Here is a 15,738-nt window from a genome sequence, read left to right as displayed (position 1 = left end):
CCCTGCGAAATCATGAGTTTTCCATGTAAGTACCTGGGTTTACCTTTGTGTCATGGTTGTCTCTGTCATATGTAGTGTGTGCAAAATATGTGGCATTACCAATCATAGTGGCTTCATCACTTGGTACACATCAGGATCTGTACCTTCATATGCTGACGCTTTATTCTCCACTCTACTCCTTCCTTGCACTTTCGCATTACTTCTTCCTTCTGCTACCTTTTGTTGCCTCTTGAAATATCTCTATTCCTCATATGCTCCAATTGGTTCATATCCCTCAGGTCAAAACCAGACTCCATATAGTGGTCGCCCTCTTGTACTCTATCAGGACCTGCTGCTGTAACCCCGAGTTCCAGCTCCTCTGCCCATTCTTTTCCTCGGCATTCTACAAGCACACCTTGATTTGAGTCAAACAGCTCTCCACTCACTTATGCGGCCTTCAACTTGCACATCACCATTTATCACTTGGCTTTGACCCTCTGTTTCAGTCATCCTGGCATGGACACATCTATCAACAGTCATGATGAACTTGACAACTTTTGAAGCCCGCAACAAGGATAGAAGTTGTTGATCACTAGCGAGATGACTTGTTTGCCCACTCTAATCCGCCAAGCAAAAATTTGCCTCCTGATAAATTGCCCAACTAAAGTGTTTATGCACATCTTTGTCCATGTCTATGATGGAGTACTCGTCTGAATCGACCCACCATTCCAAAGGTCTACCCTTCCTATACACAGATCGACCATCCTCAACAGTTGAGAATGAGTAGACATCAATCACTACTCTGCAAGCATTATTCTTATCGATCCTGAAATAGTAGGGCATAAATCAACAACACTTACCCATATGTTGTATTTGTTGCAATTCCTGTAGAATCATGGGATCCCTAGAATCAATAATGACCAATATGCAATGCATACCAAAATCGGTCACATTTTGATTTCAAGTGCATTTTCCTTTTAATTTCGACAATACAACTAATCTACTATCAACCATAGAGGAATCACATGCAACAATAGAGATACAACGATCTAGGGTTTGAATCTTACTATTCAGGTACCTCAGGTGGATCCATGAGAGAACACCGGAGCGGCAAGAAGGGAGGGAGATGGGGCTGTAGAAGCTGGACGCCAGGGAGCAGGCATCTGGATGGCGTCGCAGCAGGCGGCTGTGCATGTCCCCATGCTGCAGCAAGCAGTTGTTGCCGTGCAGCGCGCCTTTCAAGGGGCCTCTATCCGCGCTGGCCCGCAGGGGATCCATCGGCGGTTGGGGGCTTGCGCGCCTAAGGATGGCAACGGGTCGGGTTTGGTTCGGGTGGAATGTCTGGGCACCCAAAATCAAAACTCACACTTAAAACCCAAACCCGCCCCGAACTCCGATGCATGTCAGAATTCATCCCCAAAACCGAAACTCGTGGATACCTGAAACCCGATGGATAATCCGAAACCCGAATCTTTTTCTACAATAAGAGGACATGATAACATACATTGTATCTTGGGATCCACTTCTGGAATAACATGAGAACATCGTGAGGCAAATAAGCAACATTCACACCAAATTCTGATGACAAGCAACTCCATTCAGCTCATCGACCTTGAGAGCAGCTAAGTTAGGCGCCGCCGCCGCTTCAGCCATGCTTGTGCTCATTAGCGTGGCATAAAGACTTGCAGAGTGGGGTGCGGCTATTCAGGTCGCTCGTCGGGGCATGCGGAACGGAGGGCGGGAGGCTGCCGCCGAGCGGCCGAGGCCAGTGAGGCCGTCTTGCGGCCGCCGACTACCGTGTGGGGCGCCTCCGCACTTGGGCTGCGTGTAGCTACGGCGGCGGTGCGGCTTCTGGCCCTCTGCCGTGCGGGGTTGGGCAGGATGGGTGGGTGGGCGACACACCGGCGCCAATGCCTGCATGAGCGCCGAGCGCAATGCGGGCGTTGCAGGATGCGAGATGGGGAGAGGCGCAGAGGCGGCCCGGCGGGTGAGGGGCTCAACGCTGGGGAGGGATAGGGTTCCAGGTTTATATAGTTAGGGTTGCTAGGTGGGCTTCTATTGGGTTGATTGTTTCGGAGGCCCAATGGAGCTTCGCAAATAAAGTTTAGAATCCACCCTAAACCCGTAATATTTCGGGTATCCAAACCCGCAAATCTCGCGGGTAAAAATTAGAACCCGAACCCGAAAACCCAAAATCCATAGATATCTGCCCCGAACCCGCCCCGCTGCCATCCTTATGCTCGCGCTCTGCTGGTGTGTGTGTGTGTGGGAGGGGGGCAGCGAGGGGAGAGGTGCGTGGGAAGGGCTGCGCTCGGGAGGGGGCTCAGGAGCGGATAAGGCAGGCATAGATAGGGAGGGGTAGAATGATCATTGCATATGGGTGTTATGTGCCGAAAAAGTACTAAAGATTGAGTTCTAAACATAAAATCTAACGGAATGACATTTTACGATAACGTTTGCACCTTTTAATGGTATTTCACGGGGGCAAACTCATTTAGTGGTATTTTATGAAAGTCGTATCTTTAGTGCTACCCAGCCAATTTTCCTATGAATATATGTCTATTGAACATCCCAAAATGGGGTACATATAGTACATGACAACCCAAATTCTAGACTAGAGTATAATGACAATAATACCCTTGACAATAAGAATGAATATGAGATGCTATGTACTCCCTCCGTCTCAAATTATTAGTCATTTCGGCTTTTCTAGATTCATAGGTCTTGCTATGCACCTAGACATATATATGTAGATGCATAATAAAAACTATACATCTAGAAAAGCCAAAACGACTAATAATTTGAGACTGAAGGAGTATGTTTTATGAAAATGTATTGCATATATGTTTTGGAGCACCAATGCACCATACATCAGTAATGTAAATAAGTGCACCATACATCCTTTATAATAACACTAGAGTGCTATTAAATATTAATGTGTAATTTACATTGCCCATAGCAATGCATGACCACCAACCTAGTTCCACAAAAAATAATTTTTAATATGGTAATTATCAGTTAAATACTTATCCTAAGGCGACCAAGTACAATTTATAAAAATGAACGGAGAGAGATTTAGCAAAACAGCGGTGACACATTATGAAAGCAAAGAAATAGTGTTGTTGGGTTTACCAGGTTACAGAGAGGTTAACAGTAAATGCTTACATGTTTTCAAGGGAACGATTCTGTTGCTACAGCTCTAACAAGTAGTTTCTTGAAACAAAGGAAAACCTATTGCAGTGAAGTTCACAAACTAAACATCTTGTAGTGCCATAATGGCCACCGAGGAACAACACCATATAAAGCTCAACCCAGTTTGCTTCACTGCTCCATCATATCAATATTCGTCACCAGTCTGATACTGTGAGCCTCTGATCCACAATATGAAATACAAGAGGGCCAGCCTAATAGATTTTGTAGTAGATCCCCCCGTTGAGATAGTGAAATTAATCACAAGGATCAACAGCACTCCTGCATTTCTCAAGGATCGCAATGATCTGAATTATTTTAGCATCTCTTTTAACATCATCTCTGGTCAAGTGCCAATCAAAGTAATTTTCTTGTTTCGAAGAACTTCATTTGCCCACCTTTTTTTTCCTTCACTCGAAGTCCTCGCAGAGAAGACAGGAATGGCACTGTCATTGGCACTCATCTATCACAGTAATCCTGCTCACCAAAATTCAAGGCCAAGGAAATTAGCAAGATCAAGAATATCCACATTTATCACCTCTGTAGTTCATAAATGATAACTCATTTAGGTAAGCAAGGGCATCAGATGGTTTTACAGCGAACACTTCAAATGGCACAAAAAGCTATTGATCTATCTATATATACAAACGAAAAGCATCTAAGCAAGTTTTGCATATATAGATTATAGAAAGGTGTGCTAAATCTTCAAAATAGTGGTGCCATCAATAGCTTTGCAGCAAATTGTGAGGTCATAGCTTTCAAAAAAAAAAATGTGAGGTCACACAAAAATTGAGCCAAATTGAGCCGTCAAAACCTTTGCAACTGCCGCAAGCTTTGTTTTAATGGGGTTGACTTCTGAAATATTGAGATTATCTTAAAACTGATGGCAAATGCAAGTGTAAAGAGTGGTTTCATTGAGAACACAATGATGACATCATGAATACAGGATGCTTGGAATCCTTAAATTGAAACTGAAGTGACTTTTGCACGGTACCTCCACAATGTGATGTTTCAGTTGTACACTATGTTGCTAAACCAAGTTATCCCCTGGTAGATTTTGGTATTACAAAGATTCATACTGATAAGTTCACCTTTGAAAAAATAAATAAGAATTTCCTCATGGTAAAAGGGAGAGTGGGATGCTTCAGGTTAGTCAATGGTTCATAATTACTAAAGGTTTCTAAGCTCTCACATACATTAAGTTTTTAAGGGGTTTATTCCCTCAATCACTTTGTCTTTGCTGCTCTTGAAATAAATAAGGGTAGCATATAGATCTAGGATATGCTAAAAGGAATGCTTTTTAAGCAGGTCTGTTTGTGGGTATATTGCCATGGGAGGCCTAGGCACAGTTGTCAGCTACCTTACCAACAAAGGCATGATAGATGGAAACAGGGAGACTAGATAGATTGTTTAGTTCAAACAGCAGCTAAATGCTATTAATATGGAGCTTAGTCTGGCCCTAACAATCTCAACCAATTGATCTCCACCATATCTCTATCCTCCTGGGTTGTTGCCATACACAGCCCCGGCCACCTGTGGTATATGAATTCCATGGTTAAGTAGTCCTATTTGAAAACCTTTTCTCAAATGAGACAAGTGAGCTGTGAATTGAAACCGTATGTGCACCAGCTGCCACTCCAGTGTATCAAAAAAAAAAGTTTCACATGATATCTTAATCATTTGCAATTGATAGGATGTTATGCTCCTTTATCTTCCTTTTTGTTTGTTCATTGTATCTCAACTAAGAGTATGGTGATGGAAAAATACCAAAGAATCCATTTTAGTCCCAAGCAAGTTGTGGTTGCCTGGTCGGCTAGAGATGAAACCTAACATGAGAAGTGGCCAACAAGGAAAAAAGAAAAAAAAAAGAACTTGTATAAATATAGGCAAGCCTCCAGCTCCAAGTACAATTGTTTATTCCATACTATTAATAGACAAGAACAATCATTGGAACATAGATGTAAAAGTAGTAAAATTGTTGGAATACTATCAAATAATAACTGGGTAGGATCAGTTTCAGAAAAAAGTGTAGTGATGCAAGGCCTCAAAGAATATATATATTTTGCTTCTGATAAGTGATAAAAGAACAACCATTTAAACGACATAAGCATACTACCAAACAGTATCTTATATGACTCATCACAAAAGCTGCATAAATGGCGCTTGTAAGTTAGGACTTCAGAGCATAACATACCTAATCATATAGAAGGAAGCAATAGCGATGGAGGAAAACCACAATACAGGTAGGCTTCGCTGACAGTAAGGGTTGTCCGACAGAAACTCCCAAGCTGCATGGTCTTGACATCAAGTGAAAAATATTCCACATGTCGCTCGCTCTGATCATTCAGGTTCTCCTTAGGGTGATCTAGTTTTATAAATAAGTATCCCTCAGCAGAACCTATAATGCCTCTAAATCGATACCCCCATTCCTCAGGCAAGGTCACTCTGTTCAGAAGCTGCCACGAGTCCCTGAAATACATGAATGCATAAAAGTACAGCACACATCTTTTATCTGATCGGAAAACATCAGAGACCACAACAGTAGTCCTGCCATCACTTGACTCCAGAGTGGTAATTTGATTACTGAACATCATCACACAGCCTGACAGGACAAGCGAGATGTCTATGACAGAGAACTCCATTTTGCAGGTGTCCAACACAAGCCACCTATGCGTGAGGGCTACCTTCCAGTAGAAACAACCATGAGCATGGTTGCGCTGTCCTAGACGAACGCCCATGACTCTTCTGGTGCTCAGAGCGTAGTGTTCTGGAGGTGAAAGCACACACCATTGCTGTGACTCTGACGAGTAGAAGAACGCGACCAGCTTCCCTCGACAGCATGCCATCCAAATCACAGTGAACGCCGGGTCCTCCTCATTGACACTGTCATGACTACGAGAAGCCAGGAATATTTCGTTGCTTCGTGATTGCGACTCACCATCCCCGCCGCGCTGGACGTAGGGATTTCCCACGGAGGCGGCGAGGTAGTCGGGGATGGGCGGGAGCAGACGGTACCTCCGGAACAGAGGGTCGCATATGGCAACCTCGGTGAAGGCGGTGGAGCCATCCCGCGTGCGGTCCAGGAGGAAGCGGCCGTCACGGCTGTCGCGGACGAGCCAGTCGTCGGCGGGCGGCGGGAGGAAGGCGAAGGAGAAGTCGGCTGAACTGGCGACCGCGCGGGCGAGGGGCGCCGAGGGGTGAGGCGACAGGGCTGCGTGGAACTGGGATCCTGCCGTGCCGCCACGGCCGGCAGGGTAGCAGCAGAAGACGCCGAGCGGGGGCGGCGCGTGGAGGGGGCGGAAGCGGCGGAGGAAGCACGAGGAGGAGGCGACCCGCCGGAAGGAGGCGCACGACGCGGAGGCGCGCGCAAGGTCCCGCGGCGAAGGTACGCGAAGGAGGATCTCCGCTAGGACGTCGTCCGTGAGCACCGCTAGGTCGGCCATCGACGACGGCGGCGGAGGAACCCCGGAGGCAGGTCAAGCTCTGTTGGGTTGGGTTCAATCGGATGCAGGGCACCCCACCTGGTTTTTGGGTGAGGTCGGTTGAATGCCCAGCCTGCCAGCCCAAACTCCTGGAGAAAGTGTTTCTGTGAGCCAGCCCAAAACATGATCCAAGATCTATGCTGACCCAAAATAATGACTCAAGACATATGTTAGCCCAAACTTCGAAAGCTTCCGGAACTCATGAAAATGGTAAACTCTATCTAGAGGTGGTAATGGTCCATGGCCCTAGTGGCCTCTTCACAGCCCAACAAGATCTTTAAATTTTTTAGTTCAAAATTGTATAAGATTAGAGCCCGGCCCTTAGATTTTCTAGTTCAAAATGTTGGGCCCTTTACCACCCCTAACTCTATCAGACGACGGGTTGCGCCACCGACCGAAGGCGCTCCGCGGCCCAGCAGGCCAACATAGACCCCCGGAAGCATTTCGTCACTTGCGCGAGGCCTGGCAGACTGCTATCCTTTGCGCAGCCTTGTTTTGGCCCTTGCAACTGATCTTCTGTCGAGGACTGTGCCACTGTGGTGAAGAATTTGGAGGGACCCGGGATGGGTTGCTATGGCCAGGTGATTAGGGAGCTAAAGGCAGGCATGGCGACTTTCGACAGGGCCGAGATTGTTCATGAAAGTAGGGCGTCGAATGTTGATGCTCACAGGCTAGCTAGAAGCTCGATCTACGAGATCGAGATCGAAGGGAGGCATGTTTGGTTCTTATTTTCTCCGGATGGAGTTTGTACCAGCTTTACTGATCATTAAGTAGTGTGGTGCACCCCTAAAAAAAAGAGCGAGGAGGCAATGGAGCAACAGACCAGAGGCTGTAGGGTGGGGCCGCGGCAAGCGACGAGCGGCCACACAGGGCTGCGGCGAGCGGCGGAGCAGCGACTCGGCATCCCGAGAGGGTTTGCGAGCGGTGCCGCAGATAGGAGACCCCAGGGAAGCTACAAGCCGGGACGGCGACTACTTCAGTGGGCTGCATCGATGGTGGGGGGCGACTACGCGACGAGCCCTGGTCGACGGCATCCACTAGCGGCTGCGACGAGGATTCCCCTGGACGAAGCCATGGACCGCGCGCGAACGAGATTGTCGAGCCGGCATCTAGCAGGGGAGGTGGCGACTCCCCGGGAAAGGGTAGCATTGATGAGCACCGGAGGAGAAGCGGCAGCCGGCGCGGGACAAGCTTCTTCCATCGCTCGTCGTTGCACCGCACCCTCCGCCTCGTCGACAAAATGAGGTCATCCGCGCTCTTCTCCTCCTTTCCTGCATCAAAATGGAATGATGCTTATGCATGATGAATCTGTGTAGAATTTCTAATAAGGCAATGATGCTCGTGAAGAATCTGTGTAAAATATGTAAAATACATTGATGTTCATGTGTGATTTTTTTTTCTGAGAATCACCCCTGATGAGGACATCGCCACGCTGGACATGCACGAACCGGCCTCATCTCCAAGTTACAAGTCGACTCCAACTCGGTCTTCACGTTCATCTCGGATTCAGCCAACACCCCTGCACGGTTTCGATGATATCTCCCTCATATGGAGTCGGAATGAGGTGATCTTGGATGTGTTGGAATCGTGACGATGAGACGCTTCTTTTGGTTCTGGTCCCAGCTCCAGAAGCCTAGTGGATCATTCTGTGTGACCACGGAAAGGTGCTACGACACCTGTTTTGGGCCTTTTCAGACTTTGTATCGTGTTGGGCCTTAAGCCCAAGTTGTGGGCGCCCCACCCCTGGTCGCCCCCAACCCTAGGTTGCCCCTAGCTCATAAACTCAGTAGCCGCTGTTGTTAGACTTGGGTTTTGTTTAGTTCTTGTGTTTTCCTTCGAGAAACAGAGATTGATTCATTGTGATCCAGGGCCCCGTTCTTGATCTCCTCCACTGTATCGATTAGTCCTTTGGAATCGAGTTCTTGAACTCCTCTTTCGATTCGCTTCATCCCTATTTGTAATATCATATTGCGTTGTTTACATCTTCTTGCTTGTGTCCTTCGATTCGCTTGCAGAAAAAGCCTTCTCGGCGAGGTCAATCAAGTTGTGCTTGGTTAATAACCAACGGAGCAGTGGTGTAGCGGTTGCAGAGTTCGAATCTTGCTGATTTGAAGCCGGATCGTCAACATCGAGATCTCCACCAATCGAATTTACCCCTACCTCTCGGAAGATCGGGCCTAGTTATCATCAACCCCTTATTGATTTTGTGATGATGTGCTCCCCTGTATCGTGATGAATGTGCTTCCCTATGATGATAATGCTCTTGTGTGAACTAGGATATGTGAATTTTTTTAGAAAGCGTTACAGGGGATGATGTATTGCATATATGATGATTATAATGTGCAGTTTTCACAGGGATTATAGGTTGATTCTCAAAGATTAAATTGTGCAGTTTTTTTCCCGGATTAGAGCTTATGCTGAATTCATGTGGGGGAGATGTACACTACTACAATAAAAATTTATAGGGGCAGGTAAAACGCTATTTTTATAGGCGGGTAGAAAATTTGTGGCTAGTTCTCGCTGCTAAAAATACCTCTTTTTCAGAAACAGGCAACGAACCCACACCTAAAAATCCATTTCCAGAGACGGGCCACCCCCTCAACCGCCCCTAGAAATACATTTGTAGGGGCGGTCCACAAGCCCACCCGTCCCTGAAAATCCATTTGTAGTGGCGGATCATGCCCTCACCCGCTACAAATTGATTTGTAGGGACGGGTGAGGGGATCACCTGCCCCTAGAAACTAATTAAAAAACAAAAAAAATAGGCCAGGCACCGCCTCGCAGGCGTCCCGCTGGCCTCCGCGCCCTCGCGCCCGCACTGGTCGCAGGAGGTTGCGCGCAACTCCCCACGGCCACGCAACGCCCGCGCCATCGCTGGCTCCCTGCGGCTGCACAAGCTGCCCCAACATTCTTGCGCCGAGCAACACCACGCGGCGGGGAAGGGAGAGCAGGGGAGACGGATCCGTGTCGCAGCCGCCATGTCCGCGACTTTGCCACCGGATCCAGTTGCGGGGAGGGTCGGGGAAGACGGCCGTCAGCTAGATCTGGGCCGGGGAGGAGCGCCCGCGCCGCTGCGGAGGCTGCGCCCCCGCCGGCCGCGGCATAGAGCTGTAGGACGTCGTGCCTCGCCGCGGGTCCCGCCGCCGCGGAGGCTGCTCCCCACCGGTCGTGCTCCGCCGGCCGTGCTCACACCGTCGTGCCCTGTCGGCCGTCATGCCCGCGGATCAAAGTGCCCCAGCAGCTGTGCCCGCCGGTCGTGTGCCCCGCCGGCCGCGCTCTCGCCGTGCCCCACCGGCCGTGGTCGTCAGGCGCAGCGGCCGTGCCCCACCCCGCACCTGCAAGAGATGCCGGTGGTCAAGCACGCGGCCACCCAATTCTGCAGAGATGCCGGCCACCAGGGTTCACCAAACCGGTGGGAACAGGTCCGGTTTGACCGGTTACCGGTCAAACCGGTCCGGGCCGGTTCTGGTTTTGGCCGGTACCCAACCGGCCAAAATTCAAAATTCAAATTTGAATTCAAAAAATGAAAAATTCCCAAAAAATTCCTAAAAATACTTCAAGGTGCGATGAATCTAATGGTGTCAAATTTTCTCAAAAATTCGTTTATTTAGTATAGTTTGCGGGGATTTAAATTTAAATCAAAAAAGAAAAAAATGGGCCGGCCCATTAAGGCCCACCGGTAAACCGATCAAACCGACCGGTAAATCAGTTGCACGGGAGCTTTTGAATTTGGATTTGAATTCAAACCGGTCAAACCGGCCGGTAAACCGGTAAAACCGGCCAGTAAACCGGTCGGAACCGGTTGCACGGGAGATTTTAAATTTATTTGAATTTGGATTTGAATTCAACCGGTTTCCACCAGTTACCAATCAAACCGGTCCGGTAAACCGCTACCGGAGGGCGGCGGTTTGACCGGACCGGTCGGTTTGGTTAACCCTGCCGGCCACACCTGCTTGAGATGGACGAGGTCAAGCACGCTTCCTGACAAGAGAAGGAGCCGTGGCGGTGCTGCTCGAGAATCAGATATGTCATGGAGGAGGATTAGCTTTGTCTTGAGGAGCTTGAGGTAGGCGATGGAGAACTGGGAGGAGCGAGCTGGCGATGGAGACCGGGAGGAGATAAGGTTGAGGAAAGAGATAACGGAGAGAGAGAGGGGCTAGTGGACCCCGCGATCCTACAGAACTCATTTGAGCCAATAGGGTCGCAGTTTTGCACATCACGTGGATTCCAGGACAGTTTCAGTTCTATTTCTAGGGGCGGGTGACGCACCCGCCTGCACCTAAAAATAGATTTGTAGGGACGGGTGATGTTCCCATCTGTTTTTATAAATAATTTTTCAATTTATTCTAAAAACTTATTTAACTCATTAAAAATATTAAAATACTTTTAAAAAATGTGCAATTTTTACCAGAAGCTTACTGCGACCTGTCTAATCTAGAAAAAATACCAAAATTTAATTTGAGTGTTCATATTAGTTCAAAGTGTGGAAACCACAATGAATAGCTCCCACACTAACTTATCTCATACAAGTTAAGCCTAACTTTATGTTTTTCGAACATCTAATTATTAGATACAATGATATACATTTGTCATATTTTTTTCTAGTTTTGTTGGTCTGAATAGTTTTAATTTTTCAAGATTGTTTGCAATTTATTTTAAATTAAACGATTTTGCAAAATAAATTAAAAAATATTTGTAGGGGCGGGTGACGCCATCACCCGCCCTACAAATGCATTTCTAGGGGCGGGTGATGCCATCACCCGCCCCTAAAAATATTTTTCTATTTTATCTGAAAATTTATTTAGTTGTTTACATATAGCAAAACAAATTAAAAAATTGTGAAACTTCAACACTATAGTTATTGTGAACTATAGAAATATAAAAAAATATGCCAAATATATTTCAGTTTATATAAAGGTTAAGGTTGTGAAAACTTTAAAGTATAACTAAAGTTTGACTTCATCCGAGATCATATGAAAAAGTTATGATTTTTTTTCGTGGAGCCATTTGTAGGGGCGGGTCATACTATCCCCCGCCCCTAAAAAATACATTTTTAGGGGCGGGTGGTGGCATGACCCGCCCCTACAAATGCCACCATTTTTATGAGCGGTTTGTGGCGTCACCCGCCCCTAGAAATGCTCATTTTTAGAGGTGGGTGACGCCATGAACCGCCCCTGAAAATGACGCCTATTTTTAGGGGCGGGTGAGGGGGTCACCCGCCCCTAAAAATACTTTTCTAGGGGCGGGTCGGATCCTACAGTAGCTCCGCTATGTTTGTAGCAATGGGTGATATTTTGGTCCGCCCTAAAAAAAATTTGGGGTGTTGCTACAAATCATTTTTGCAGTAGTGGTATCTTTACTTTTTTTTTGTAAAAATCACCCATCACCAGATGTAATCCTTAGCTTTTTGCTAATCATTAAAGAAATGCTAACTTCGTCCCCAAAGAAAACAACTAGATCTTCTTGTAGAATAGAACAAACTTGAAATTGATATAGCAACTTGAAGTTATTGCACAAACCTTTATTGTCGAGATGCAATAGTTGCTGACGAATAGGGAGATGCAGTTGTTGGGGAGAAGACTCCACCAAGTAGTAGGAGTAGTGCCGAAGGTTGAAGTAGTCCTCGCCGAAGTTGGACGGTGAGCCCCTCAAGTCGAACTGTATTGACGAGGGCGAAGGTCAAAGTAGTCGTCACCGAAGGTAGACGGCGAGCCCCTCGAGTCGAACTGTAACGACGAGGGTGAATGCTGAAGTAGTCGTTGCCAAATGTGGATAGCGAGCCCCTCGAGTCGAACTGTATCGACAAGGGCGAAGGCCGAAGTAGTCGTCGCCGAAGGTAGACGGCGAGCCCCTCTAGTTGAACTGTATCGACGAGGGCGAATGTCAAAGCATTCATCGCCGAAGATGGACGGCGAGTCCCTCGAGTCGAACTGTATCGACGAGGGCGAAGGTCGAAGCTGTCGTTGCCGAAGGTGGACAACGAGTCCCTCAAGTCGAACTATATCGACGAGGGCGAAGGCCGAAGTAGTCGTCACCGAAGGTAGACGGCGAGCCCCTCGAGTTGAACTGTATCGACGAGGGCGAATGTCGAAGCAGTCGTCGCCGAAGATGGACGGCGAGTCCCTCGAGTCGAACTGTATCGACGAGGGCGAAGGTTGAAACAGTCGTCGCCGAAAGTGGACGACGAGCCCCTCAAGTCGAACTATATCGACGAGGGCGAAGGCCGAAGTAGTCATCGCCAAAGGTAGATGGCGAGCCCCTCGAGTCGAACTGTATCGATGAGGGCAAAGGTTGAAGCAGTCGTCGCCAAAGATGGACGGAGAGCCCCTCGAGCCAAACTATATCGGCGAGGGCGAAGATCGAAGCAGTCGTCGCCGAAGCTAGACGACGAGCCCCTCGAGTCGAACTATATCGACAAGGGCGAAGGCCGAAGAAGTCATCGCCAAAGGTGGACGGCGAGCCCCTCGAGTCGAACTGTATTGACGAGGGCAAAGGTCGAAGCAGTCGTCGCCGAAGGTGGACGACGAGCCCCTCGAGTCGAACTGTATCAACGAGTGAGAAGGCCGAAGTAGTCGTCGCCGAAGGTGGACGGCGAGCCCCTCCAGTCGGACTGAATCGACGAGGGTGAAGGCCGAAGTCGTCGTCGCCGAAGGTAGACGGCGAGCCCCTTGAGTCGAACTCTGTCGACGAGGGCGAAGCCGAAGTCTTGGTCACCGAAGGTAGACGATGAGCCCTTCGAGCCGAACTCTGTCGATGAAGGCGAAGCCAAAGTCATCGTCACCGAAGTAGAAGGCGAGGCCCTCGAGCCAAACTCTGTCAACGAGTGTGAAGTTGAAGTCATGGTCGTCGAAGTAGACAGCGAGCGCCTCGAGCCGAACTCTGTCGACGAGGGCGAAGCCGAAGTCGTTGTCGCTGAAGGTATACGGCGAGCCCCTCGAGCCGAACTCTGTCGACGACGGCGAAACTGAAGTCATGGTCTCTGAAGTAGAAGGCGAGCCCCTCAAGCCGAATTCTGTCGACGAGGGTGAAGCCAAAGTCGTGGTCGCCGAAGTAGAAGGCGCGCCTACTCCTGGGAATGGATTGGACTAAATCCAAATCCAAATAGATTTTGGAACCTGAATTCTAATGGTTTTGGATGTAGTTGGATATGGACATCCATTCACATTAAATCAATTAGGATTGGATTCTATTGGATAAAAGTAAAAAAGATAATCCAAATCTTGTTGGACTAGCGGAGGGGAGAGCTACCAGGAAGCGCACGCACGTCTTCTCTACCGCCGCGCGTCTTGCTCTCTCTCCCGGCCGCTGCGCCTCTTCTCGCCTGCCCGTGCTCGTTGCCGCCGTGGCCAAGCGCACGCAACCACCAGGCCGCACGACCTCATCCCCACGCCACCGCTCCAGTGCGGCATCTATCTAATTCTTGATAGTCTCGATCTGAATGTCGACGTCCGCATCCTTGGCCTCCATTTGAAGCACCTCAGCATCGCCATTCAGTACCCGTGCCTAACGCTATCTCAATTCTCTAGCCCTACTGACCAATCAGAGATGGAAAACGGAGATGAGGCAGTGCGGCTGGTGATCGGCAGTTGGCGCGGGCGCAGAGGTGGCGAAGTGAGCGTGCCGCGGACGGAGTCCGGCGCGACGGCGAGTGGAGCTCGGTGCGGGCAGGCGAGAAACGAGCGGAGTCGGCGAGCTGCGGGCTGGTGAACCGGCGAGAAGGTTGGGTAGCTTTTTTCTCATCAGCGAGTTTGTCGGACGTCCAAGCATACTGATTGTTTATGGCTCACACTACATGGATTTTGGATTATATTGGATGGATTTGGATTAAAGAGAGTTGGATTGGACTGAATTGAATGTTGGAGACTAATTATTAGGATTGGATTGGATATATGCTTATTTTAGTTGGATTTTAATTAGATTCCTCCAATTGGGTTATGGATGTCCATCCATTCCCAAGAGTAGGCGCGTCCCTTGACCCGAACTCTGTCGACAAGGGCAAAGCCGAAGTCATGGTCGCCGAAGGTAGACAGCGAGCCCCTCGAGCCGAACTCTGTTGACGAGGGCGAAGCCGAAGTCGTGGTCGCCAAAGTAGAAGGCGAACCCCTCGAGCCGAACTCTGTCGACGAGGGCGAAGTCCTAATTCGTCGTCGAAGCTGAAATGACGAGCAACAGACAAGACTTATTCGTCATAAGGTGCTAGTTCTCTGGCCCCACTATAGCCCCTCTTGTATGGGGTTCGTGGTGGAGGCAACATAGAAGTGACGAAGGCCCATTTTGACGAAGGTCTGCCTGACGAAACTCATGTCTGAAGAAAAAGCCTATTACTGATAGAAATGAATATTTGATGAGAAGCCTATGATACTGAAAACTTATTGCTATTTCAACAGTTTAATATGAAAACCAGAGATAGAATTTCACCACCATACTCAAGTTGGCAGTTAATGCACCTGCAAAACTTTTGTCATTTTCATTTCTAATTTATTCCAATGCCTTCGACATTTTGCTCGATAAGAGTTTTCAGGTCTTCGGCATTTCGCGCGACAGGACTTTCCTTATGTTGCCTCCGGCTCTTTAGGACGGGTAGGTCATACCTAGCCTTCGGCTTTCCGCACGACAGGTGACGGTGGGTGAGTACCGCAAGCAGAAATTCGTGAGAACCCCTGTTTAGATATTCGGCCAGGGGTGTAACACCAGCGAGATCTCCCTCATGGGAAGTGCTGAGACAAAGGTTTAGACAGATTCAAACCGCCCGAAGACGTAATACCCTACGTCCTGTATTCTGAGAATTCAGTTCTTGCTCCTTGTGTGTTGGTTTTTTTTGGATAAGGAGGCCATCCTTTTACATGCCCTGGGATCCTATTTATAGAGTACAAATCATACGGGGAATATCCCCCTTTTGGTGTGAAAGCCCCACGTCGAGTGCGGGCGCCGTCCACCAACTTGCTAATATAATAATCCATTACACTAATTCTATTATTCTACAGTACCGACCACACTCTTCAGAAGCACGGAACCAAAATATTTGATGCACGGAAAAAAAAAACCCTCGTTGCTCGTCTTCAGACACTGTTAAAACATCGTACAGGAG

The 15,738-nt window shown here is 48.4% G+C and overlaps 1 protein-coding gene across 6 annotated transcripts; it reads right to left on the bottom strand.

Moving 5' to 3' along the window:
- Window positions 1-3,053: 3,053 nt before the first annotated feature.
- On the bottom strand, window positions 3,054-6,726 carry LOC120712087. 6 transcript variants are annotated; one of them, XR_005690680.1, is made up of 3 exons: window positions 5,363-6,725; window positions 3,567-3,645; window positions 3,054-3,476 (listed from the first exon to the last, which is right to left on the bottom strand). XR_005690680.1 is itself a non-coding variant. In XM_039997800.1 (2 exons), exon 1 carries the CDS (start codon window positions 6,609-6,611, stop codon window positions 5,367-5,369), a length of 1,245 nt encoding a protein of 414 aa, XP_039853734.1. In that variant the 5' UTR covers window positions 6,612-6,726; the 3' UTR covers window positions 3,054-3,708; window positions 5,363-5,366. The 6 variants fall into 6 exon arrangements, 2 of the variants coding, with proteins under 2 accessions (XP_039853734.1, XP_039853733.1); XR_005690681.1 differs by having other exon boundaries at window positions 3,054-3,450; XR_005690682.1 differs by having other exon boundaries at window positions 3,054-3,452; window positions 3,570-3,645.
- Window positions 6,727-15,738: the final 9,012 nt, after the last annotated feature.

This window comes from Panicum virgatum, chromosome 6K (genome assembly GCF_016808335.1).
Source record: "Panicum virgatum strain AP13 chromosome 6K, P.virgatum_v5, whole genome shotgun sequence".
NCBI classification, from domain to species: Eukaryota; Viridiplantae; Streptophyta; class Magnoliopsida; order Poales; family Poaceae; genus Panicum; species Panicum virgatum.
This window is presented reverse-complemented; position numbering and strand designations above follow the sequence as displayed.